At 44.3% G+C, this 26,674-nt stretch overlaps 1 protein-coding gene across 1 annotated transcript in view; it reads right to left on the bottom strand.

Annotated features, from left to right (window-relative positions):
* Positions 1-18,796, bottom strand: part of nlgn3a (neuroligin 3a) — a 191,413-nt gene extending 172,617 nt beyond the window's left edge. Inside the window, exon 1 of the mRNA XM_083785889.1 lies at positions 18,645-18,796. Coding sequence (XP_083642015.1) covers positions 18,645-18,750 — 106 coding nt within the window. The 5' untranslated portion in view covers positions 18,751-18,796. The remainder of the gene's footprint in view (positions 1-18,644) is intronic.
* Positions 18,797-26,674: the final 7,878 nt, after the last annotated feature.

Raw genomic sequence — 26,674 nt, 5'->3', positions numbered from 1 at the left:
GTGGGTCTGCGGCCAATTACATATAAATTTTGAGCACCACTGATATATAGAAACATAGGTTTTTCAGAAACTACATTTTGTAGAACCCGTTCTCAGTCCTAAATGCGTTAACATACAGAGCAGGTACACCAGAGAAAGAAACATGGGCAGAATTGAACGCAAGAAATTAATAAATAAACAAATAAATAAATAAACATCACCCAAATAGGATCTGAGAGAACTGCACAGAGTGTGCACATCAACACACCTAACAATAACCATATAAGTGTACAGTATATAGCAGATGCACTAAATCTTAACATTTATTGTGGAAAAAAAAGAAAAAGGACAGAGGAAAAAAACAAAACAGAATAATAATTTACCCAGGCAGCAGCGTCCATGTCTGAGAACAGAGTCATACATCACTGGCTTATCCTTGCATAAAAGTCCTTTGGGAATTCAACGGGAAAACCCTTCAGATCCAATTGTTTCTACCTCCATCTTACAAAGGTCTAAACAATATACGATTGGTCCTGCCTTAACGATAGACTCCAATATGATGAGCTTCACAAGAGGAGTCTGACCGTGTGATTCCGATCGGATCTAAGACAACTGGATTCCCAAAGGGCTTTTTGACCTTTTTGTATGGGCACGGTTCAACTGGCACCTTTAAGGTTCGTCTGGCAGTGGGATAGAGCTAATCCGTATTTACATTCATGTATAAATACATAAAAGATGAATAGAACTGCAATCACCCAAAGCCTCACAGGGGCATCGCCAAACCTATTGTGTTTTCAATCCACGTAAAAAGCTCAAAGTAAATGCTCACATACTGTACGTTCAGGTTCAGACGTATTTTCCCTCCTCTAGAGACTATGGGCTCTTATGGCCAATCATACTAAAAGACAATAAATCAAATCAAATGTTACTCTTGTCAGTTTATATGATTGTAGTGTTATAGCTTGTGATTGTTTAGTGCAGTGTTGCTCTCCTGCTATCACTGTTATGCTGAGTACACTCAACCTCCTCTCTCCTCCCCTCCCTCTAGCACTCAGGTTGAAGAGCATCAGGCTGCATACTGTCTGGCTGACATCTCACAGTGGAATGTCTTCCCACCACCTCAAGTACTGTGTGGCTGACATCTCACAGTGGAATGTCTTCCCACCACCTCAAGTACTGTGTGGCTGACATCTCACAGTGGAATGTCTTCCCACCACCTCAAGTACTGTGTGGCTGACATCTCACAGTGGAATGTCTTCCCACCACCTCAAGTACTGTGTGGCTGATATCTCACAGTGGAATGTCTTCCCACCACCTCAAGCTGAACCCAGAGAAGACTATCCACACTTTTCCTGGGCTGTGTGTATCACACCATCGCACATTTAATTCCATCTAGAGACTTGTGTTGTATTCCCCACCTGTCCTTAAAGGTAAACACGCTGCCAATTTCTAATCTAAATCGTGTTGTTCTGATGTGGGAAGATCAATATTGTATTGGTGTGGCAAAGAAAGTACCCTGTCTTCTGCGTATTGCTCCACGAAATGTTGATGTTGTGAAACGATGACTTCAGACACGGTGTTACTTGTTTCACGTTATCCGGCATACAGATTGTGTGCCCGATTACGTGAAACAAATGCATCAACATTTTTCTGAGAACTACACAGAAGACAAGTGACGTTTTCTCTTGAACTTACATTCGTCCCATCTATTGTAGGCTACATTATGTACAAAAATCATGTGGATCTTTGGATTTAAATGGGAATGGCATAGCTCCAATTATGTTTTCTGAGGGGCATTTGAAGATTATGTCATATGGCAGCCAAGTCTATGGGATTTCTTTAGAGCACTTATGCCGTCAATCGTTTGCCACTCAAGTCTATGGACTTTGTTTATGGCACTAAATGTCGACATAAGACGTCATGTGGCCGATATACATACAGTGGGCGCCCCTTACTTCACACAAGTTGGAGTTTTCATAAATGAATGCCCTACTTGATCGTACTACAGCATGCCTATAAGTAGAAGATCCACAACCTCGGAACACGGTGTGAAGCGACACATTTTGAGCTTGTGGGTCTGCTCCTTTTTCTACTTTTACGTTACAATCCTGAAAAGTACCAGTTTTGGACATACGACTCGGTTTCCATCCAAACAGAGACGATATGGATCTCAGATTCACGTGGCTATAGCCTTATCTATGACGTCAGTCATCAATGGCATACTGTATCTATGCTGTATGACTGTATGACTTGGATATGGCGGGAAATTGGTCCTTTGAGCTTTATTATTACACACACATCAACTTGTAGACCAACAGCAGGTAGGCGAATGGTATGATTTACCTTTCAATGTTACAGGAAGGTGTGTTGTTTTTACTGGTCATTCGAAAATAAGCCACACTCAGTGCGCTCTATGACGTCACTGCCCAGTGCACTCCAAAAACTGAGCACATTCCCGGTGCGCATTTCCGAACGCACCCATGGTTCACGGTAGGCAGTGTGCACAAGGTGCACCCATGGTTCACGGTAGGCAGTGTGCACAAGGTGCACCCATGGTTCACGGTAGGCAGTGTGCACAAGGTGCACCCATGGTTCACGGTAGGCAGTGTGCACAAGGTGCACCCATGGTTCACGGTAGGCAGTGTGCACAAGGTGCACCCATGGTTCACGGTAGGCAGTGTGCACAAGGTGCACCCATGGTTCACGGTAGGCAGTGTGCACAAGGTGCACCCATGGTTCACGGTAGGCAGTGTGCACAAGGTGCACCCATGGTTCACGGTAGGCAGTGTGCACAATGTGCAGCGGTTGGAGAGCTTAACTCCGGACACGCCCACAGAAACAGCGACCCTGTTCTAGACTATAGGCTATAGGCTCTGACAGAGGCACACCTGACTACAATAAATATGCTGTGGCCAAAAGATTAGCGCTGAGTGAATTGAATCTTTAATTAATTTGGTACATTTTCAATTTATCTCTGCAGCAGTGTCACCAAACGCAGGTTGCTGTATATTTGCTTGGTAATTAAAGGCATTTCGACTGATTTGTGTTCTCTAGGGAATTTGCATTAAATTGCAGAGGGAAGTTGTCATGCTTCTGATTTCTATTTACAGTACTTTGCAAATGAAAGAGCAATCCAATTTATGAGGATACTTGAGATGCATCTTAATGCAAAAGTGTCAGATTATACAAAACAGTACCAGATATGGAGTACAAGGCACATGTTAACACCCCAATCGCCCAGGACGAAGTTCACTGTCCTTTCTGCCCAAGACGAAGTTTTATCCAAAAGACGAAGTTTATTGATTGAAAACGGATCGCTCCACAGCTTAGGAGCGCCTGTTGCGCAATCCTCGATGTTGCGCAACAGTGAGACGTCATCGAAAATCCCCCCCCCCCCTGTTTAGCCGACGACAATGAAAATCTTAAAACGTTAATAACTCGCGATCTAAATCATCCCGTCCAAGTCTAAGAAAAGATCATATGTTAGATGGGCCCCCGCTGTCCAGTCGCTAGTAGCGATAGATTTATCTCCCGTTGTTGTCGATCGCATCGAGAGTGTTTTGGCTACATTTAGCTGCTAAAGCCACTTCCGGCATAACATCCGGTCCGTTGGTAAAAGTGCTCCGTTGCTATAAATCGATTGGACGCTATAATTTAATGGATTAAATAACCCCGGGCAATTTGAGTGTTAATTGCACCATGTCTAACACATCGCTGGATGTGAAACATAAGCATTAAGAAGATTTTTTTACACGCAATAGTGGTGTGTTTTTATTTACAGATCATGGACACGGGAAGAAGAAAATTAAAAATAATGCTTTCAGCTTGACTTCAAAATCCATGCAGGCCTGCCCTTCCATCTCTGAATGTTGGTCTAACAAATCGCTGGGTGCGAAACATAAGCATTAAGCAGTATTTTTTTACACTCAATATTTGTGTTTTTATTCACAGATCATGGGCACGGGAGGAAATAAGACATTTCAAATTCATGTTTTCAACTTGACTTTTAGCCTGAGCTAACGTGTTAGGTTTCTGGTCTAGAGGGGCGGGTCGCGGCTCAGATTTGCGCACACCCTGATTGGATCTCATCGATCTGTCCGTCACCCCCGGCCCCTCCTCTCCCCCCTAGTGCAGCGCTACGTCACATCATTTGGAGCGACGCCCACCCGGAAGGGTTGACTCCCACTTTTAGACCAGAGCGGCCAATGCGTTCCTCCAGGCTTTCAATTTTTGCACCAACAAAAATGAAAGCCTGGTACCGAGGCTACTTGACTTTAAACTCCATGCAGGCCTGCCCTTCCATCTCTGAATGTCTAATAAATAAAATACGTTTCATACAAATTTTAACCGTTACTGAGCTAAGTCAATGTGCTTTGGGAAAAATCAATATGATTTATTAAGCGAGTGTTGGCTCTGAAATGGGTTGTGCGGTAATGCTGTGAAAGAGCGAGGGCCAGATTAAGTACAGTATTGAGCGATAGTACTTCAGACAGGTATGAATTACATGGCATATGTCAACAGGATACTATGTCACTTTGAATCACCCCGTCTGGCTGTCTGCGTCACATCTGGGAGCTGAAATAGAAATGGCAGACGTGGTGGAAAGTAACTAAGTACATGCAGTACATTTACTTAAAGGTAGTGTATTAAAGTAACATTTAAACAAGCTGAGCTGCTAGCTGAGCGGCGGACACAGCAAACGAGCATGTTAAAAAAGAAAGAAAAACATCACTGTTATTATTCCCACGAGGCCTTCCAAACGTGATAATTAACAGCGCTTCATAATGGCCCGTAGCCCCCATCAGCATAACAGCGATTATTGATGCAGCCCTGATAAACAAACTCTAGCAAATGGCTCTATTCATCAGCTCCGTTTTGGAAGACGCCACGTGTGAGGGGCTCACCTGCGACGGCGGTCGGTTCGGAAAAAGGAAAATTAACATTTCAATAGCAGGAAACTGTGAATAATGGGACAGTTGGAAGGAAGAGCATGCCTTGGACTTGTGCATGTCAATTACAGTGTCGCATGTTCGACAACAACAACAACAACAACAATGTAGACGAATGGTCGTTATGTATCTGGCATTCTATAGCATGCTATAGTGTTTATAATTTCAATGTATGGATATTTTACTGTCAGACGGATGATAGCTTCTATAGTTTACTAGTTGACTATTTCTATGCACTTGTATTACCAGGTGTTGTTCTTGCTATGTAAGATTATGTAGATTATGTAAATCACTCTGGATTAAGAGCGTCTGCTAAATGCCTAAATTGTGAATTGATGTCACGCACGCACGCACTCACACGCACGCACGCACGCGCACACACACACGAACACACACACACACACACACACACACACACACACACACACACACACACACACACACAGCTGTAATACTCCAGAGTCTTCTTGACTGAATCTACAATTCACTCGATACGTCGCGGAGGGCCTGAATGTTAACTGCCTGTCTGTCCTTTTGAAGAAAATTAAATAAATAATAAATAAGAAGTTCACAGACAATAGATGGGCCTTGGAGTTAAACAGGAGAAAGGTCAACGTGTGGAAAGGGACTCGCGGTGAAATGTGAAACGTTCCAACCTTGACAATTTGGAGCCGTTCTATTCAGCATGTGTAATCCTCAGGTGATCATATTTCCAGTGGAGACTTTTCTTAAAGGAGTATTCAGTGATTTGGGTGATTTGGAAAACCCTCGGCCCGCCCTGGTAACAAGATGTGCACATGCACACGCTCTACTGTGGGGGGACGTGCAACAGGCCAACAGCCTTTGCACCAAGGCCCGCCCCCACTCAATCATGATTGGAGGAAGGCCCCTCTCATCCTGGTTGGATGGGCCCTCTGGCCAAAAACGAAACCTACGGTTAACTGGGTATGGAGATGAACTCCTTATATGGTCAGCACACTCTATAGTAGGGATCGAGGATCATCACCCACCAAAAAAAAAAGTGATATTTGAATTTAGTGAAATCACTGAATATACCTTTAACTAGGGGTGTAATAATACATTTTAACAGCGATACGATACGTATCACGATACATGGTTGACGATACGATACATGGACGATATTGGTTCATTATGGCGATACGATCCGATACGATTCAATGATTTGAAATCGATCTATTAGTAACTATTTAACATGACATTATTTTAAACTAAGTAATTAAACCCCTCTTTTTCTTTTTTCCTCTAAAAATTGCTAAATACCACGCACATAAATGTAGTATTAATAGTACAATCGATTATCTGCTTAATCAATGTTCGATTCTTGAAATGCAGTTACTATAATATCATTACCCTACCTAAATGTAGAGGTATTTATACTGTACATGAGTAATTCTGCTCCGCTACATCTCAAATCCAAGTATTGCACTTTTGCTTCGCTACATTTATTTGAAAACTTTAGTTACTAACATACATTAACCACTTCAGCCTGTATATTCAACTGTATATAGCCTACATTTTTTTTATACATTGAAAAGGTGAAATGGAACATTTCTGCATATTGAGTACTTTTACTTTTGGTACTTTAACAGTTCTACTGCGAATCACGCTTTACCCCCATTTAATCGAATATGCTACGCTGCCGAGATTGTTTTATTACCTTTAGAGCATACGCTGAAGTATTTGGGCTTTTGATCCATGAAAATCCGGCGAAATCTTTTTGTCCGTTTGTTATGAACAATCGCACCACCCGCCATCTTGGTGCGCCACAAGACCGCACCACAAGACCCTCCTCCATTAGGCGTTGTACCCCGTTCATTTGCATTGGCCTCAATTTCCCAGAAGCCCTAGCAGCCCACAGCCTGTGTTGATTTCCGGTTTCGTCAAACTACATTTCGACAGCAATAATTATGTACGTCTACTCAAGCACATTTTGAATTCCGGACTTTTACTTTTAACAGAGGTATTTCTACATTGCAGCATTGATACTTTTACAAAATCGAGTTACTTTTTCCACCACTGCATATTTACACAGTGTTGCAGTCTCCTCCTCTCTCCTGTCGTCCTGTCAGTATGCCTTCTAGAGGTTATGGAACAGCTTGGGGAGGGACGCACATAAGAGAGAATGATGGAGAATGCAGCTAAAAGGTTAAGGAGGCAGTAATCCCGCCGTAAAGGACAGCCAAAACTCACACTGCGCCTCAGCTGCTCCCGAAATATACACACGCCCCATAAAAGGCTATAGCCAAGGTGTCCATCTGCGACCATGCATGCTCCTCCAACACATACAGGAGACAGGAGAGAAAAAGTCGAGCTGTACCTCACTCCCCCTTACTGCTATACCACAACTGGGAAGAGTACATTGTCATTTCAGTCTCTGTATGTGTGTGTGTGTGTGACGTGTGCATGTGTGAGAGAGAAATAGAGAGTGAAAATAATAGATGAATGAATATGTGAATGCACATTGTACTGGCCTCCGTCCCTGTGGGCGATGTTGTTGCTGTGCAGAGAGAGAGAGAGAGAGGCTCCTTTAGATTTCAACCTTGTGAACCCTAGCATGAGCGTTCGGTGGAAATAGATAGATCTGCCGTCTGTCAACCAGACGCGTCGTGTGATTTTCAGTGAAGATATTTAGTGTAAATATGGATTCATTTCCAGTAATCATGGCAGCGTGGATGCGTGTTGTTCTTTAACCCTGGTGATATTTACTAGATTCCGCATATTAAGGGAATATAATATAGACACAGTGCACTGGTATGTTTCTGAAAACCCACTCATGAGCCACCAACGTTTATAAGCTCCTTAATTTAAGTCTCTTTCACACAAAATAATGTTCTGCATTTTGTAAAGGTTTATTTCAGACCCATTCACGCCGGTCGTAACGCCTACAATGATGCTATAATAAACGCTTAAAAGCAGGAGAATTATTTTAGTTAAGGAGTTCAATTTCAAAGCGAGAAAACATGCAGACATAAACTGTATTTCTTTTTTGGGGGGGGGGGGGGGGGGTCGCCTTTGTCACTAGTACAAAAACAAATTTGTGTCTCTGCCACTTTACCAGAAGGTTTTGCATTTCATCCCCCAAAACAAAATGTTTGCATCTTTTTAACATGAAGATGGCTGGCTTTATTTTGTAAGACTTTCCGGGCTGTGCACCAACATGTTCTCTTATTCATCCTTGGCTGGGGGATAACAACGAGGGTTGTCTCGGGGCGGACAGTGAGAGAGTTGGCCAGAGAGCAGCCGCAGGGGAGGTTGTGGCTGAATGGGAACTTCCTGCTTAAGCCGCGTCTTGCATCTTAAGTTGTCATAAACGGAGCCCTGGCTGTCTGCTTGGCTGGGGCCAACTCTGGCTCGTCGGCCCCGTGTGTGTGAAGATCCACTTCACTTCACAACGACGGTCGGCACTCATTTATGAACTCCAAACTCTTTAAAACTGAGCTCCCTGCCATCCTTCGGTCAGTTCAAAGGAATGCTCCAGAACATTTTTCACCATGATTGCTCCTGCTTCAATTGATCTATTTATACTGATGGTTGTTCTGTATAAAGTTCCTTTGTAATTTATCCTGATTTATGTACTGTATTTTTTTTTTACTGTATTTTGTGTATTGTAACCTCGGCTACATTGAAAATGAGGGCTTGCCCTCAACTGTATTCCGAGTATAAATAAAGGTGATGATGATTTATCAAATGGAACAGGCCAACAGGGACATCCTCGCTTATTTGGACAATCACATTAGTTTGGCTTTTCATCACTGGTGGAAAAAGTACTCAATTTATACCAGCTGCTATGCAATAGCAAGCTCAGTCTATCATCGATGTGCAAGCTAGTAGTCTAGTCCAGCTGGTTTTCTCATTGGCTGACGTCGCTGTGCTAGTCCAGTTGGCTTTCTCATTGGCTAAACCGATGCACTGTTTCTGTGCGCACAGCAAATATGTCCGGGCGGAAATGAAATGTCAGATGCCAATAGAGAATTTTGGTTCCTACCTAAACTACTGCGCTGAAACTGACACAGAGACAGTTATAGCGGACCCCCGCAGATAATAATAATGCAGCTGGTAATTCATTGATTTAATCAATTCTTGTTTTTTTTGTTGCATTAGCCTAAGTAAAAGTATAGCCTGCTGCAATGTAGAAATGCTCCGTTACAAGTAAAAGACCAGAATGTAAAATGTACTACATGTATAAAACCACAAAAGTATTGGCATCAAAATGTACATAAAGTACCATTAGTAGAAAGCACTCGTTATGCAGAATGTTCCATTTCATGATTTCAAATGTATAAAAAATCAGGTCAAAAGTGTACTAAGTACAGTAGTAAAGCAAATGTACTTAGTTACTCTTTTTAGTTACACTGCTTTTCATTGATGAGAGAAAATGGTGGGGAAAAAGAGGAAAACGGGATTCTGCCCTGGGGTTGGCACGCAGGTGCCAACGCCCCCCCACCCCCACAGCCCTCTCTCTTCCCCCAGGCAGGGTTGAGTTTTGCCATCCAAAAGGATTAGCACAGTGTGTTATAGCGTGCCATGGCCGGGACACAGTCTAAACAGGGAACGGGCATCTTTCTGCAGTTTTCAGAGCTCTCCAGTAACGGGAGGTCAGCCTCCGGGTATAGGATAGGAAAAGAAAAAAAACGTTGTCCCATTTTTTTCTGCTGGGGTCGTTAATCTACAGGTTTGGCACCTTGTGTGGCTGCAGCATTATTACACGCAGCAGCATGGCCGCCTCTGTGTATATTCCCGCACATCCACCACAATCAAGCCAAGAGGTACATGGATTTATGTACCTCCATAGATTTTTCCCGCACTTCCAGTGATGAGCGCTGTGTTTACAGTCGATTCCCCGCTGTCTCTCAGAAACGAGAGAAGGGAAAGCGCCGTGAGGTGCTTTGAGGACATTAGGTGCATTATAAAAAAGGGACATATAGAGTAAACCCAGGCCAGCCCAAAGATAATGTGAAAAGATAAACTTAAGCAGCATGGTAGCCTGCACCTTATCATGACCACCCCAAACTCTTTTCACCACAAAGGAGGAGCTCATCAAAGCCCATCTCCGAGTTTACTGATCTCTATTAAAGTTCAAGAAATCAATTAAAGGAGGTATAAACTTTTTGGGGGAAGATAAGGATTGACCTCATCAGGGTTTCCCTCCACCACTGAAATTGACCCGCCGTCGCGGAGCCAATCTATTGCCGAGGGACAGAATAGTGCTTAGCTGTGTCGCCCCGCACATAATTACCCCCCCCCCCCCCCCCCCCCTCAAAATGGGTCTTTCTGACCCATTTTGAGGTTTTGAAGTTGATTGTCTTTGCCCGCGAAGCTCTCAGAAGGTTCCCCTTCCATGCCTTTTCCTAAATATTGGATTCAAATCATCTCTGCACTGCTCACATTTTCAACCTATCTTCATATAATTGGTCCTCACTAACGCTGATTATATAATATCTCTGCTGTCGGGAAGAAACCGAGAAACCACCTACTGCACCAACTCCAAAATGTTCATTTTTCAGAAAATGAAAAATTTGTTTTTCGTGAAATGAAGAAAACCTTATATTCTGAAAACAATGCAATACTGCCTCATCAAAGTTGGTGTTGTGACTTTACGTATTGTCAATTACTTACATGAGAGGGGGAAAGGTGGTGGAGTTAGTTTCTTTAGACAAGGGTCCGATGGAGTTAAGAGGTTTTGTCCGAAGCGCCTTTTAATAATTTGCATTGGTTCAATATTTTTTTAACCAACACACAAACAGAACGGGTGTTCAATAGCACTGATTTATGAAAAAAATACCTCGGAAACCTAAAAAATAAGTTAGGTGGTTTCCTCCCGGACAGTAACGATCTGTTTCACAGGAGGGCTGTGGAGTGGACAGATCAGAAACCCGCCTACAAATGACATCATCGATGGGGATCCAAGCAAAACTGCAGCTTTTCTATTCCTGGAAAGTTAGCATGCTATAATGGAAGCCATTGTTCTCACTGTAATACAAATAAAAAAAGGGGTACTCTCTTATTATCGTACATCATCATGACGTAAAATAGAAAATATGCCTATTTGCTCAGACATTATGATCGTTCAATTGTCAATGGGAATTTATAGTTTGTGAACATACACTATGAATGGATATAGGAGGGGCTATCAAAAAAATATATATGTCAAAAGATGTCACTGGTAAGGCGGGTGTCCACAGCTCTCCTATGAGAGCATTAATTAAAGCATTAATGAGCACAAGATATAGGTTGAAAATGGGTGAAGCCGTCCTTTAAAGTAAATGTACTTAGTTACTTAACAGCACTGAACGTGAGCGACGCGACCGAGGCCATGGCATCTCGGGGCTCCCTGCCACTCTACTGCGTGTCCTGTGGCGGGACAATAATGCTCCTTCACGGCCGGGCCAGCGGTGGCTGTTTGTGGTTTACCGTGCTGATGTTGCAGGTTTGGGCCACCTCCACGCGACCTCCGCCGCTCGCCCCGCTTTGGACTTTGCGGTGTGACCGGAATAACAAGGGGAAGGTCGAGTCTGGTGCTCACTCAATGACAACTTGTGTGACCACCACAGACACGGACGGAGCCGCTCTCGTGAATTAGAATTACATAGGCAAGTTAGGCAACGCTGACTTAAACCCATTGAGTCTTCTAAATCATGAGTTGTCTATATCAGTGGTGCTCAAACTATTTCATGTCAAGGACCCCCAACATTATATGTAAATGGTTGCGTCAAAATAACGAAATAGTATGATGGAAGATGCAGAAGACGGTGAAAGATATTCCAGTGACCTGATTGCAAGTCACTGCTCACTGCTGTCTCCCCATGGCACTTGGCCATCCGTTGAATAACAAGCAGCTGTACTGACTAACATCTGCACATCTGTCTGGCCCGGAGAGCAAGCAGATTTAAGTCTTGAGCTGTCTGACCGGCAGTGGCTCATGAGAGTCAATCAGTCTTTGATCTTTTTGCGGGGACAACACAGCTACAGCTCATGGTCGGAGAGCTTTCCTGTCATTTCCAGGAGGAACGTGAGCTGTTGTGTACATCTCTGATGCAAATGTACCACACGCTGCCTGCGTGCAATAGCATACAGTACAGTCAGAGGGTTTTCAACCCCTTTCATATCAAGGTCCATTATTTATTCAGCATTTGAGCCACAGACCACCAATTTTTGATAAGCGTGCACATATACTACGTACATAAAACTGGGTTTAAATACGACCTGCCCTTCCTCTCTGTTACTGTCAACATCATAAATAAAGCAGAAATGCATTTCTAAGAATTTTTTAGAAAATAATTTGAAGGTTTTTCAGAAAACCTTATTAGGTTAGGTTACAGTAGGTTGTAGAAGACGTTTTTAGAACCGGTATCAGGTCTAAATATGGGTTAAAGTAATCTCAGTATCTACACGGTGGGCTTTAGTAAAACTATATATTGTATTTTGTATCCATTTCTGTTACACTATACATATTCTTGCACTCTTCAAATTGATACCATTATCAATTTGGTAAAAGTAAAAGCGAGGCGATGCCGGCCTTTACGCCACCCGGGCCAGCTGTCCCACCAGATTTGTCCTCCTCGTTATCACAACACAAACTGCTGTTGATTTGATCAAAAACAATGCCATGGTCTTCATCATCATCGTCAGATTTGTCCGTGAGCTCTAAAGCCCTAACCACACCAAAGGGTCACCATGCAACTCCTTGGGTCCAAACGCGTCAACGCACAACAGGACATATCACACCGCAGAGACAACGCATAAAAACCGTCTCGACCCTTTGGTGTGGTTTGGGATTAAATCCAAGTCACTGCCACCGTGTATGAATTCCAAAATAAATCCTTCCAGGAGACTGTCTTGTGTTCCTCCATTCAAAGTGTTAAGCAAGCATGCTGATTCAAAGTTACTAGCCATCACAACAAGAATGATGTTGTGTTTACTCACAGCCTGAAACACGTTGCTACCTTTGGGCAGTGATCGGCTGCGTGAAACTGGAGAACAATAGCTATGGCCAATCAAAACCATACTATGTAAATACGTGCAGGAATGTTCACACCCCCAAAATACGGAAATAAACTGTAAAAACAGAGGCATTTTTGCAATGTAATAGTAATGATTTAATGACTCTAAAACGTCTGTTGGAATAAAAACCTTCTTTAACATTCGAACTGTGTTCATATGGCTAAAAACGAAATCAAATGTATTGGTCAATTGTTCCAAGAGTTCCATTAGCGCCGACTAGTGTCTTAAAACATTGGAGCTGGTCACATATTATATTCTTTATTCTTACAAGCCTATACTCCTGTGCATATTATCATAATAGATTTACATTTTGCTCCCTCCGTACAGAGTGGGATGTACACATTGTACATACAGTATATAACAAGCTTCATTGTTATTGTATTCATGCGGTGGGCCTGACACAAGTGCTCTGTGAGAGCTAAGGGGGGACCATTCACTGCGCTCTCCTGTCATGACCACATACAGTTGCTTGGCAACAGTCATAAAACAATTTCATCAAGAGTCAAAAGGCGCACTTCTTTCTGAAAATTAATCAGCCCTTTTCCTCCAGAGGAACCGTGCTCACCGAGAATACAGACTTTATAAAACCGTAAATGGAGATGTGGTAGATATCGTCACTGGAGGGGGGCTGAAACCTTTTATATCCAATTCTCTATTATTTTTAAGGTTTTTTATGTAAATTAAAGTAGCTAAACTAACCGATCTACAATCTCACCACGCATCGTCACATTCACAATGACGTTTCTTACATTTTTTATCCCACAATTTTTGTAGCCCATTTTTTCCACCCAGTGTCAATTATCTAATGTAATCCTGGGCGCTACACTCCCTCTGCAAACCTGGGGAGAGCAACGGACTGACCTCATTCTTCCTTCAATGCATGAGGAATCCAAGCCGCTTCTTTTCCGCTGACAGGGTGGGGAGTTTCCCAGGTTGGACGTAGCGTGTGGAAGGAACACGTTATTCCAACAATGCATGCTTCCTTCCATGCATGAGGAGTCCAAGTCGCTTCTTTTCACCTGACAGTTTTTTCTTTTGATATTTTTGAAAAACATTTGAAAGTGAAGGTGTGTCTACTGTTATTTAGCCACAAGCTCTTCATAATACTTTTCATTGATTATATATATATATATATATATATATATGTATGTATGTATATGTATAATATATATTAATATATATATATATATATATTGAATCAATGAAAAGTATTAAGAAGAGCTTGTGACTAAATAATAGCTCCGTGTTTGGTATGCGGTCAGGTTTAGGCCTGGCTCAGGGAAAGAGGCCAGGCATAGTCCACCCACCATGGGCACCGTTGGAGGTGCCACACCCAATGAGCAATATTCGGCTATTAGACGTCTGTCTAAAAATGGGTTATATAACTGTTCTAAAATTGAAAGTGTTTTAGTGCATGGTCTATGCTTAGCTTAGACGTTGAACAGCTGAACAGCGACATGACATCCAGTATTCCCAGTGTGTATGACTCTACTCTGTCGTGTAGCCTTCCTCCATTAGAGGCTCCTCAGAACGCATAATAGGAAACAGATCACTCTATTAATGAACAAGCATTTCTATGGAAGACGTGAGAAAATGACAGACAGAAATACAGCCACTTCCACTCCCTTAACGAGGAAACCGATGAACTGTTAAACTGTTTAAGAGTTCTTTGATTCACTTTGAAGTTGTCAAACAAGATACCATGAACTTTCTGGTGTGATATATAGCCTCTTATCCAAAATAAAACACGAGTATAATCTCTACATAGCCTTGGAATGAATGAATTATGTTTCCTGTTTTTAACTTTCAACATATATGATGCTGCAGTAGATTAAAATAAATAAATATAAACATTATATACTTTATGTTTATGTAAAGCGTATACCGGTATATAATATACTGTGTATATATATAAATGAATGCCCTATTTTGTTGTCGCACAAAAGTAACACAAATTTACGATCTACAAGCTCACTTTACGATCTACAAGCTCACAGTTCGTCACAACGCAACGTGTTGTGAGATTGTACATCGGCTAAATAATTACTACACTGGATCCGTTGGATCTTCTATATCCATAAAAGAAAGTTTGTATGCAAGGTTTACACCTGACCACATTGTGAGATTGAAAATCACATGCAGCCTTTATGCTTACAGGAAATAACTAGCATCGCAACAATCACCACTCAGCACGACAGAGTGTCAGTAAAAACCAACGTACAGTACAGATAGAACCCATTTTTCTCATTACGAAACATGTGAAAGATAATTGAAAAACTCCAAGCGGAGGGGAATATTAAAGAGATATGTCCACACGTACATTCCACAATCAGGGACTTATTCAGAAGCAGAAGTGCCCGGAGGGCTAGTCAGACTTCAATAAAAAATTGGTTTACCAAAGCATTTGAGTGTACACGCCAGAGAGAGGCCAATGGTGGCCTCGTGCCTCTGTGGAATTGGGCAGCATAGGGCCTCCGAGCTGAAACGGAATGCTTTCTGTGGAATTACAAATGTTCAGAGTCTTAAAGGATAAGTCAACCTGAGAAACCATTTTCTTCCTGGTCGTTTCCTTGTAATGTTGAATTTGTTTTACCTATATGAAATAGTGTTCGGTGCATCTGTCAAATACTGTACAATCCTCTGGGGAAACATACAGTAACAGTACACACACCTTACAGAGGTAATGCCACTTCCAATTATCCATTAAGTTACATTTGAGCATTGGCTGTTATTAGGTATTTGACGGGGACCGGGGAACTACTGTAAGTTATTTAATGGAAACCACGCCGTGGGGGAAAAAAACATTGTTAAAAAGGACTACGTCTATAAGGCAATGTGGTGCAATGTGGTGATTCAGCATTAAAAGTTCAACATTGAACATAAAAATAGGTGGAACATTTTTCTGGCCGATCTGTGTGATGGAAATAACGATGGGATATAGTGCTGCCCGGATAGAGAAAAACACTTCTCCCTTTAAAGCTCCTTGCCCAGTTTTCTGGTGGATTTAGACAAGTTAAGAATTGTCTCTTAATAGCATTCAGATTTCACCTGTCGGTAATAGAAAATTGCACTGCACTTTTATTATGGCACAGGGTTTCAGATCATCATCTCCTTGGATGGATGAAAGCTGTCATGCCAGTCAAATAGTTGTCCCCATCTGAACAATTGTGAATATTACATTTCAGGGGAGTAGAGAAGACCTTCCACTTTTTCAGCGCAAATGTAATCAACGGAGGCCGCGATGCTTTCAGATGTCGTGCGTGACAAATTCTTCCAATAAGCCCGGGTTGTCTTAAGTGCCGTCAAAGCAAGTTGAAACATTACCAAAATTTCAGCGAACATTTCGCCTCCAATTTTATATTCTAGCACTTTAGAGCAATTTTGCTTCTGGGTCAATCCACAATCTAAACATCATGCAAACATTTATCTAATTTAGTAACAAATAATAAAAATAAAACTGTGTACACATAAGATATACTGTATAGCCTGGATGCAATGCTGTCGTAAAAAAGAGTAATCACAGTTCTTATAGTCTTACACAGCACTGTCTGTCATTTGACAAAATCTCATTAATTATTCAGGAACCTGATTTACTGGGGGCAGACATCTCCTTGACTCCTGCTCCTCACCATGCACTCTTACAGTGGCGGGAAAAGTACTCAAATGTTTTACTTAAGTAAAAGTATCAATACTGCAATGCAGAAATACAAGCAGAAAGTCCGTAATTCCAATTTTTTGGCGAGTAAAAGTACAAAAGTGTTGGCATCAAGTACTCCAGAATGACACTCCAGACCTGTGGAGGAATGGAACTGTTACTTCAGTACAATGTTGAGGAGTTCTGCTTGTTGATGCTCAGTCTAGAATCTAGTCTACATCTCTACTTTTTGACTTCAGTAAGATTTTGGACTTTTACTTATTTTTCTTCTGTTTATTTCTACATTGTGGTCTTGCTACTTTTACTTAAATCCAGAATCGGAGCATGTCTTCCACCACTGCTCTGCACGCAGGCACGCAGGCATGCACGCACACACGCACGCACGCACGCACGTACGCATGCACGCACTCACACACATACACAGCCGTCACTCTCAATCGCCCGTCTCATACAGCTCCTTGTGTTTCAGCGTTAATCGTAAGTTTCACGTTCACTCCAATTAGTGCTCTGATTGTGAGGGTTGGTATAGTTGCAGGCTGGGGTCCTGTGTGTGTGTGTGTGTGGGGGGGGGGGGGAGATCCCACCTCCCCCCCACCCGACCCCACCACGACTCGCTCTCTTCTCTCTTTCAGTTTCTCTCTCACAGTATGTTCCATGTCGGCTTTCTTTCTTTTCTTTTCTTTTCTTTTCATTTTCATTTTCATTTTCTTTTCTTTTCATTTTTTTTTTACATACCTCCTTTTCTACATATTTTCTTGTTGGGTTTCCTGGCACATTCCTTGGATATTCTTTTGACTGTGAAATGAATAAAAAAAAAACTACGAAATAACAGTAGGCTCTGCAAAGGACCGTAGGTGACATGCAACAAACTCAATAATCTGAGTATAACCCTCCTATTAACACCCCTCCCCCCTCCCTTTACCCATCCCAGGGTCATTAACAACGGAACATAATATCAGAGACCCTATTGAGAAAAGGGTAGCTGGGGTGTGTTGCTGCAGAATTATTCCATAATGGTGGAATGAATTTGCTGCATTGCATTCTGGGCCACAGGAAGCCCATACTCACATGCACGTCTATATAAGACCCGTTAACAGCCACACAGCTAGCTTGCCTAGGTCTGTGTCATGTATGTCCGGACGAGATCAAATAACCGGAAGTGTTAGCGTTTTTCCCACATTTTTTAGAAAGCAATTTAGGTATTTTCATCTCGTTTTGCTGTGTGGGTCTCCTTGCAGTGGTAACATAACATTGGGAGTGACTCTTCAAAGAGTCGAGCCGTTGCCTGCGAAACATTTTAGTCTCTCAATTTAATAAAAATGGTAATCTATGCTATGTTTGCCTTTGCGGTGAAAGGCGTCAGACAACGTTCTTTCATATCTCTTTGTGTACACAGACAGACGAGCTCTGCCTGAGCCAAGGAGAGTAACGGGTCTTACATAGGTCAGGCGGATGCCACAGGCCTCTTGTGTACCAGATCGAATTTCACCAACCCTATGGAAGATCATTCACTATCATGAATCAGGATAGTCAATCACTATGATGGCTAATAATAATACCCCCAGAACAGTCAAGACAGTGAGGGAAGCGGAAGTGCTCCGAGATGGCTTACAGTACAGTACTACCTGTTCCAATCCGTTCCTGGCCTGATTGGGTTTGATTTCAGACTCATTTCCTGATTGATTGATTAGTCAATTGTGTGGGTTTTTTCGGGGTTACTTTAGTTTAGTTTTTGTTAGTTTCTTTCTTTCTTTTTTGCTTTGCGTAAACACAAAAGAGGAACCTCTAACAAGTGGCATGGAAAGGGGGGAGAGTTGATGAAAAGACCTTTGTGTGGAATGGATCAAGTCAAGATGGAAAGGTGGAGAGATGGTGGACACGGACACGGCATGCGCCAGACAACAGGTCATGCTCCGCACACGACACAGAGGTCACACAAAGTCAGAGAGAGAGGGAGAGAGAGAAAGACAGAAGGGAAAGGAAGAAAAAGAAGAAGAGAGGACTCATCCTTGTTGTCTTTGTCTACCCGACACACTCACCATCCTCTGTGGGAACGTAGATGTTCAGATAGAGACAATCCTCATGTTGGTCCTGTATGTAAGTGGCCACTATATCCAGGTTGTAGGTGAACCATATGGGCATCATGATCTCCGGCACAGCGTTGTGGATGTTTTGCGGGCAGACGGGGGAGAAGTGCGTGGCGTTCTTGATGCCCGACCAGGAGGACGGCGGCTCCGGGGGCATGAAGCGCTTCTCCCCCACTGGGGAGGCGGCGTAGGGCACGCCCAGGTACTGGTCCACGGGCCCCAGGATCTCGCTGGGCAGGGGCACGCGCACCCCCCGGAGCTTCCCGTACTGCGTGTTCACAGTGGGGTGGTAATGCTGGCCCCGCGCCACGGCCGCAAAGCACCAACAAAAGCTCAACGATATCCACAACGAGGACACGTCGCCGAGGTTGGCGGCAGCGCTGCTGCGCCAGCTCTGCGACGGGAGACTTCGGCTTCTCCTCGGCGAAGAAAACCACATGGTCCTTGTGAGCGAGTGCGGGGACCGCGAGTGACCTGCAGCGTGCACGCCGGGGCTCCCCGCCCCCCTCCTCCCCGCAAGCACAGCCGCCGCCGCCTTCCCTCCTTCGCTCAGCCCTGCAGTCCGGCCCCCCGGGAGGCAGTCATCAGCCGCCACACTGGAGCACAGCGGCCGCGCGGAGAGGAAGATGAAGAGAAACGTGACGCAGTCGGTCGGTCGTGCGAGCTCCCCCAGAGCCGGTCCGGTCCGGGCTGGGTCTTCCTTCACTGTCCTCTCGCTCTGGGCTCGTCAGGTTCTTCTATCCCGTTCTGTATGAGGGGGGGGAGAGAGGACAGGAAGATTAAGCCATTAATATCTGAGACCTGCAGATTATACAAATATGACTTCTAAATCCTGGCGGTTTTCTGGAATAAACTATGCCGCCAACCCCCATCTCAAAATGTTTTGTACCAGGGACCCCCCCCCCCCAGATGCAAATACAAACTCGTAGCACGGCACTCAGTGCCATGCTACAAGCTTGTAGATCTGCTATTTATTTTTCAACAGCAAAAGTTTAAAATAATGGATAAAGTAGTTCAACGCTATGGTGACACCGATGCGTTCCTGGTGTTAATGGATTAATGGCAATTCCCTGACAGCACCCCCACTCCACACCCCCTCCCCCCCTCCCCCCCCCCCGGTTTGCTACCGTTTTTTTATCCTCTCATTTTTTATTGACTCGTGGAGTCCTTTTTCTGTCGTGACATAAAATAGCTCGCATAAACATGACACAGCTCTTAATGCTATCATCAATCCACATAATCAAGGACTGTGGCCCTAACTCGACTGTCGAACAACTTTGCAGTCGCCGTGCCTCCTATCATGCTAATGAGGGCTGCGGAATAAGTGAAACGCAGCTTGCAGCGGATGTCGATATATATAAACATAGCCTCTCTATATCAAAGAGATGTTTAACATTAACAATGCATGTTGTCAAGCCCTTCCTGTTTACGGGGGGAGAACGCCTGCAAAAAAGTCCAATGACACAAAACACAGTTACTCTCAAGGAGCATTTAAAAATCACGATAACGTTTTTCTTGTCATGTCACATATGTCAGACCCCCCCCCCTACGCTACAGATAAGGGCGCGGGTGTGAAATGTACGTATTTTCAATTACATCTCCCTCGTTGGCGGTCTGAATAGATCACATTTTGAGAGGCAAATGGACGAGGGAGGGAGGGAGGGGTGGAGATACTATAGGTATAGAGGCAGCAGCGTGGGAGCTTCCCACAGTAACAGCACTGTAAATGCTAATCTACAGTCCCCAGTGGGAGCCACATCACGGCTGCAACACCTCCCCTCGCAGCCTGATCAATTTTCAATTTCGGAGGCTTAGAGGGTCCCCCCTCCTCAGCCCTCTCTCTCGGGCTCACCGCGCCACGCTCACTCCAATAACAATGGAGAAGAAGAGGGGGGAGGGGGGGGTGGGGAGAAAAAAAAGGGTGACGTTTTGCAAGCAGGGATATTGCGCTCGGAAAATGACTGCGTAAATTATTTATAATGTATCAGCATGCCATTGGAGGCACCGAGCAATCCTGACATTTCCTGGAGGTGCCGTTATCGCAAGGCATGGCGAGGCTCAGCCCCAAAGCCTTTGGGTGAACCGCCGTGCCCCCCCCACCCCCCATCCTCTCCCCACCTCACCCACTCGCTCAAACGTACCCACACTGTGGAAGTTGCTCCCCTGTCATGAATATGCGGTAGATAAGCCCCATACACCATGTGGAATTAATACCAATGGCATTTGTGTGGTGGTGGTGGACAGCTGAGTCGGTGCGTGTTGGGTGTTGGAAGTGACACGCCATTGCACTTGCTCAGCAATACTGCATGAAAATCGCCCAACCTCAGTCAACGGTGGTGGCCACCAGTGAGTCAAAGTTTCACAGAATCATAGTTATTACCACCGAAAGTGACAGATAGATAATGTCACATTTCCTTCCACCGTCAGCAGTTCTGTCTGGCTGCAAGTGAGCAACTGGTGGCTATTTCTAATAATGACACCCACCCAACACCACCACAACCAGCAGCAGGGAGTTGAAATTCTGACATGCAGCGTTCAGTGTCAAGTAGGGGTTGGTTCTGAACCTCTGGACCAATCAGGCACCGAACCGAACATGCAGATCACTATAGTATATATAGTATATGTAGATAAGCAGAACCGGAATCGGTACCGGACTCGCAAAACTCCTAGTGTCCTTTCAGACGGAGAGTGTGTGATGCAGGAGTTGTCGCCTGGATCAGAGACAGATCTGGATCAGAGACAGATCTGGATCAGACACAGATCTGCTCATGAGGGCCGCGGGACCCGTAATGTAAAAAATAAGCTCACAATCCAAGTCTATAGTCGCCTATGGGCGTGTGCACAAAACGCGTGTGTCAATTTCACGGGACCCCGCCAACGAAAATACGTTTGCCTAATCGCCCCCTGAACTTCTCAGCGCATCTACTAGCCGCGCGGATCGCTCCCCATCTGAAAGGAACATTACTTTGTCCGAAATGGCTTTTTGAATAAAACTGTGTGTGAATCAGAATCGGCTTCATTGTCACATCACAGTTTTACAGGTAAAAAGTGGGTGACATTTGTTTTTGTGCATAGTTCCCATAGTGTTATTTTATTTGGGGGGGATAATGAGATCAAGGCAGGAAAAAAAGAAAGTTTGAGCGCTTTAACCACACACACACACAAACATAGTACAGGTAAAGGGTTTCTCCTGTGTGGGTTCAAATATTGATACAAAACCGTACAACTTTATTTTATTATAATTTTTAGCTTTTTTCACAAATTGTACAAGAAAAGGGTTCTTCCCTTTTATGTTTGTGTTTTCAGATATTGACAAGCCTTTGCTGCAAGACTGTAGGCCTACTAATAGGTGGGGGGGGGGGGGGGGGGGGGTGCATGGGGAGCAGCAACACTGACTGTGAGCCACCGCGTGATCACACTAATTCTTGTTTGAGACAGACTAGACAATATCGGGTCAAACTTATTTTTTTAATCAGGACACGGCAAGGACACCACGGGACAACACGGTGATGGAGTGTGTGTGTGTGTGTGTTTAGAGGACATCATGCGGCACAGAGGACTTCATCAGTCTCACACCCACCCCCCCACCCACCCCCCCTTCCAACGAGGTCCTCTCTCCGCTTTGATGTCCACTCCACCTGCCCAAGCGCCGCCGAGGGAGGTGTGTGTGTGTGTGTGTGGGGGGGGGGGCAGTGAAAGAGGAGGATATACTATAGAGAGCAGTGGTTTTCAAATATTCATATCAAAGCTCCATTATTTATTTGGCATTTATGACATCTAGCCTCTCAGACCCAAGACTTATAGTTAGAATATGCTGCTGTTGTCGTTGGATAGGAGTTTGTCTGTATTTCCATCCATGCTGTATTGATGTGGTACCATTAGGAAAGATATAACAGGCCAACGTTGATCAAAAATAACAATTATTCTACTAATTGCGTAGACTTCTTGTAAATGAAGTAATGCAGACGTTTAACAATAATTGAACTCTTGAGAGCGTACGATGAAATGCGCTCAAGAGTTAAAGATCTATGAGGGTCCATTTGGTTACCAAATGGACCCTCATAGATCTCCAACTCATTTGGCTGGAGAGAGAAGAGAAGAGAGAAGAAAAGAACAGAGAAGAGAATAGGCGGGCGGGGGTGAAAGAGGTCGGGTGGAGAGAGGCGGACTGCAAGAGTTCTCCGCCATCATCCCAGAAATATCGATCGTCTCATCACGGTGGCCTTGCAGACTGTAATAAATATAGGAGGAGGGGGACGGGGGGCGGGCTGTTGTATAAGGGTGGCTATTAGTCCTTAATGCGGGGATGGCCAGTCCTCCGTGTACAAACCCGTTAAATGCCCTCCTATACCCAAAATCTCCCTTTTGGTTCATGATTCAGAATAGGACCCACGCTAGGAATTCTGCTTCATCCCATGTGCACCCAGTGCTCATCAGCCATTCGAAAGGACTCGCAGCAGCAGTGGGCAGCAGCCGTGCCGTACAGTAGCATCATACAGGCCAAAAAAAAGGCCAGGTGCTGTACGCGAGCGAGGAGGAAATACAACCCCTCTCGGTTTTCGGCCCCTTGGCCCCGCAGCTGCGTGTCTGCTTGACTGCCCTCCCTGTGCGGGTGATCTCTGCATCGCAATAATACGATGTCAAATATACACCTACTCATCGTTCCTTAGAGAGAGAGGGCTGAATGGACTTGCATGAAAAGGAAGCAGTTAGGAGGTTGTTGCAGCGCAGGACACAGAGCTTCTGAACCCTCTCCAAACCCAGCTGTGTTATTACAGTAGCTGGCCTGCAACAAAAGGCCCATCGCAAACGCTATAACAATCGTCCTCTGGAACAGGGGTGGGCAACTTTGACCATGGAGAGAGCCACTATATTTCCATGCACACTCACTCCAGAGAGCCACATTGCATATTACTGTCGTAGCAATTCTTTTTGTTGTTGCTATATTTTAATTTAAATCCTGAATTCATTTTCGCTATTTTTTAATTGGAATCCTGAAAAGTAACATTTAATTTAATTTAGTTATGGTTATAGTTGACTTTTTGAACGTGGCTCCCGGGGCGCCAGTTGCCCATGTATGCTCTGGAACATCTGACTTCAAATGGAGTGAGTCATCCTCAACCTGGGAGAGAGCGTATAATCTCTGATTACAAATGCCGCTTTGTGCAGTTGCTCTGGGTCGAGGTGGAATTTGCTGTTACATAATAAAAGGGGCCGAGTAACAAGACGGGAAGAAAAAGACGCAGGTCTTCGGGGGTTACACGCACTGGCCTCGTTAAAATGCCATGGACCAACTTGTAAAAAAAGAAAGTTAATTTAGCTTCACCTCACATTTTCAGGGCAGCCAGACACTGGACTGTGAGAATCCATGGAGATTGTTCCCCCCCACCCCCGGAAAAATCTCCTCACACTCCTTTTAACAGAGTAGATGTAATTTCCTGTGTTCTGGTGATTTTTGGGGAGTTATCGTGCTTGCTTTACTAGCATTGGGCAATGATGGGTATACAGTTTCAGCCATTAAAACGCAAAAGGTAGGCCTACGGAAATTGTAGCCTCAGAACCCCCCCCCCCTCTGGTGAGTTTGGGGAGTTTGATAACAAATCCAGGAGAAACCAATGCAGGAGTCATACAGGAGATGTGGTCAAATACAGGGGACACCTGCAGGATCCAGGAGTGTTGGCAGCCCTCCCCATTTTTGTGTTGCAGAAAGCTACAGATTTATTGCAGCGCTCGGCCACCGGACCGCATTCTGAGCTTGTAGTTACAGTATATGACAGTAATGCACAGGCTTGTTTCTTTTCCCCCACAAACGGGCAAACAAGGATTTCATTGCGGCAGAATCAATAATAAGGAATGTGCACGAGTACACAACACTTGCCTTTCTCGGCGTGCCCTTTACATAAGCCGCTGATGGGATTGACGAGCAACGGCACGGCGTATTAAATCACGGGCAGACGGGCACGCTTCAGAGACAACATTCAAGGAAATGTCAAAACCAAATGGAGGTTTGGTATAAAAAGATCCTGCTGGGCGTCTGTGCGACTGTGACAGAAGCGAAGAGGATCCACCCCCCCTCCCATTCCCCTTCCTCTTCTCCTCTGGATCGTCTCGTCAGACACAGAGCCCATTCAGTCATTATTACTTTAGGAGATCTGGCATCTTAACAAGGACAACGAGAGGCAATGCAGTCTGGCTGCTAATCACCTCACCGCCATGCTGACACGTTTTTTTCTTTTTTTTTAAGAAGCAGAGGAGAGATGATGTCGCAGCTGCCTCTTATATAGCTGCTTATGCCCCCCAACACACCCCCGGCCTGGGCCAGTGGATAGACGCTGCCATGATCCGCCAAGGCCAAGCCAGACACCGTTCCAAATAAAGACAGATTCCAACAGAAGGCCCCTTGCTGAGCCGGACCCGATAACCACTGTGCGGCATAAATAGTTCTAACTGCTGACTGGGCTCGCTCGGATCAACAACTGCTGTTGTGTTTCCTGACTGAAGTGATGGGAGCAGAATTGGTGTGTATAGTATACTGTCTGTGGAGGGGTTCTGACTCTGTGGAGGGGTTCTGACACTGGAGGGGTTCTGACCCGGTGGAGGGGTTCTGACACTGTGGAGGGGTTCTGACACTGGAGGGGTTCTGACACTGGAGGGGTTCTGACACGGTGGAGGGGTTCTGACACGGTGGAGGGGTTCTGACACTGGAGGGGTTCTGACACTGTGGAGGGGTTCTGACACTGTGGAGGGGTTCTGACACTGTGGAGGGGTTCTGACACTGTGGAGGGGTTCTGACACTGTGGAGGGGTTCTGACACGGTGGAGGGGTTCTGACACTGTGGAGGGGTTCTGACACGGTGGAGGGGTTCTGACACGGTGGAGGGGTTCTGACACTGGAGGGGTTCTGACACTGTGGAGGGGTTCTGACACTGTGGAGGGGTTCTGACACTGTGGAGGGGTTCTGACACGGTGGAGGGGTTCTGACACTGTGGAGGGGTTCTGACACGGTGGAGGGGTTCTGACAATGGAGGGGTTCTGACACGGTGGAGGGGTTCTGACACGGTGGAGGGGTTCTGACACGGTGGAGGGGTTCTGACAGTCCAGCAGTGGTGGAAAGTAAGCATATTTTTACGTAAGTACTGTACAATGTTGAGGTACTTTTACTTTGCTGGAGTATTTCCAATGTTCAGTAGAATCAGTACTAGGCGTGTAACGATATAGTAACAATAATGTATTGTATTTAGCAATTTTAAGAAGGAAAAGAAGAAAAAGATGGGTTTAATTACTTTTCCATTCCATATAGCTACAATTGGTCAATCGATAAAATGTGGGTATTCTCTGTGTTCGTGTCAAGGCGTGGGTTTGTCCATTTGTGTTCAAATACAATGTCCATCGATTTGCCAGAGAATCACTGTGTGTTTGCACTATTCACACATATTTAATGTATTTGCTAAATAGTTACTGTATCGATTTTAAATCATTGAATCGTATCGTATGGTATCGCCATAGTGAACCAATATCGTCCATGTATATCGTGATACGTGTCGTTACACCCCTATTCAGTACCTTTACTTCTACTCCATATCTATAAGGCGAATATTGTACTTTTACTCCACTACAATTATATTGAAACTTTATTATTAGTTACTTTGTATATTTAGATTTTTACGAGAAAACATACGTTTATCACGTCATCACGGCCATTTGAAAATAGATTTTCAAAAGAAACCTTCTGCATAGTGAGTACTTTAAGTACATTTTCATGTCAATACTTTTGTACTTTTGAGTTCCGGACTTTTACTTGTATTGTGTGTATTTATACAATGCTGTATTGATACTTTTACATAAGTAAAACATTTGAGTGCTTTTCCCACCACTGCCATTCTATCTCTGCCTCCAGTGTGTGGTCGGTAGACAGTAGGCGTGTTGATCTTGGGTCTGTGGTCTTCCACACTGACACCAACTCTGTCATAATAATGGTATACT

Source organism: Protomyctophum parallelum (genome assembly GCF_964188405.1).
Source record: "Protomyctophum parallelum genome assembly, chromosome: 16".
NCBI classification, from domain to species: Eukaryota; Metazoa; Chordata; class Actinopteri; order Myctophiformes; family Myctophidae; genus Protomyctophum; species Protomyctophum parallelum.
Note: the sequence above shows the minus strand (reverse complement) of the source record. Positions and strands in the feature narration are given on the sequence as shown.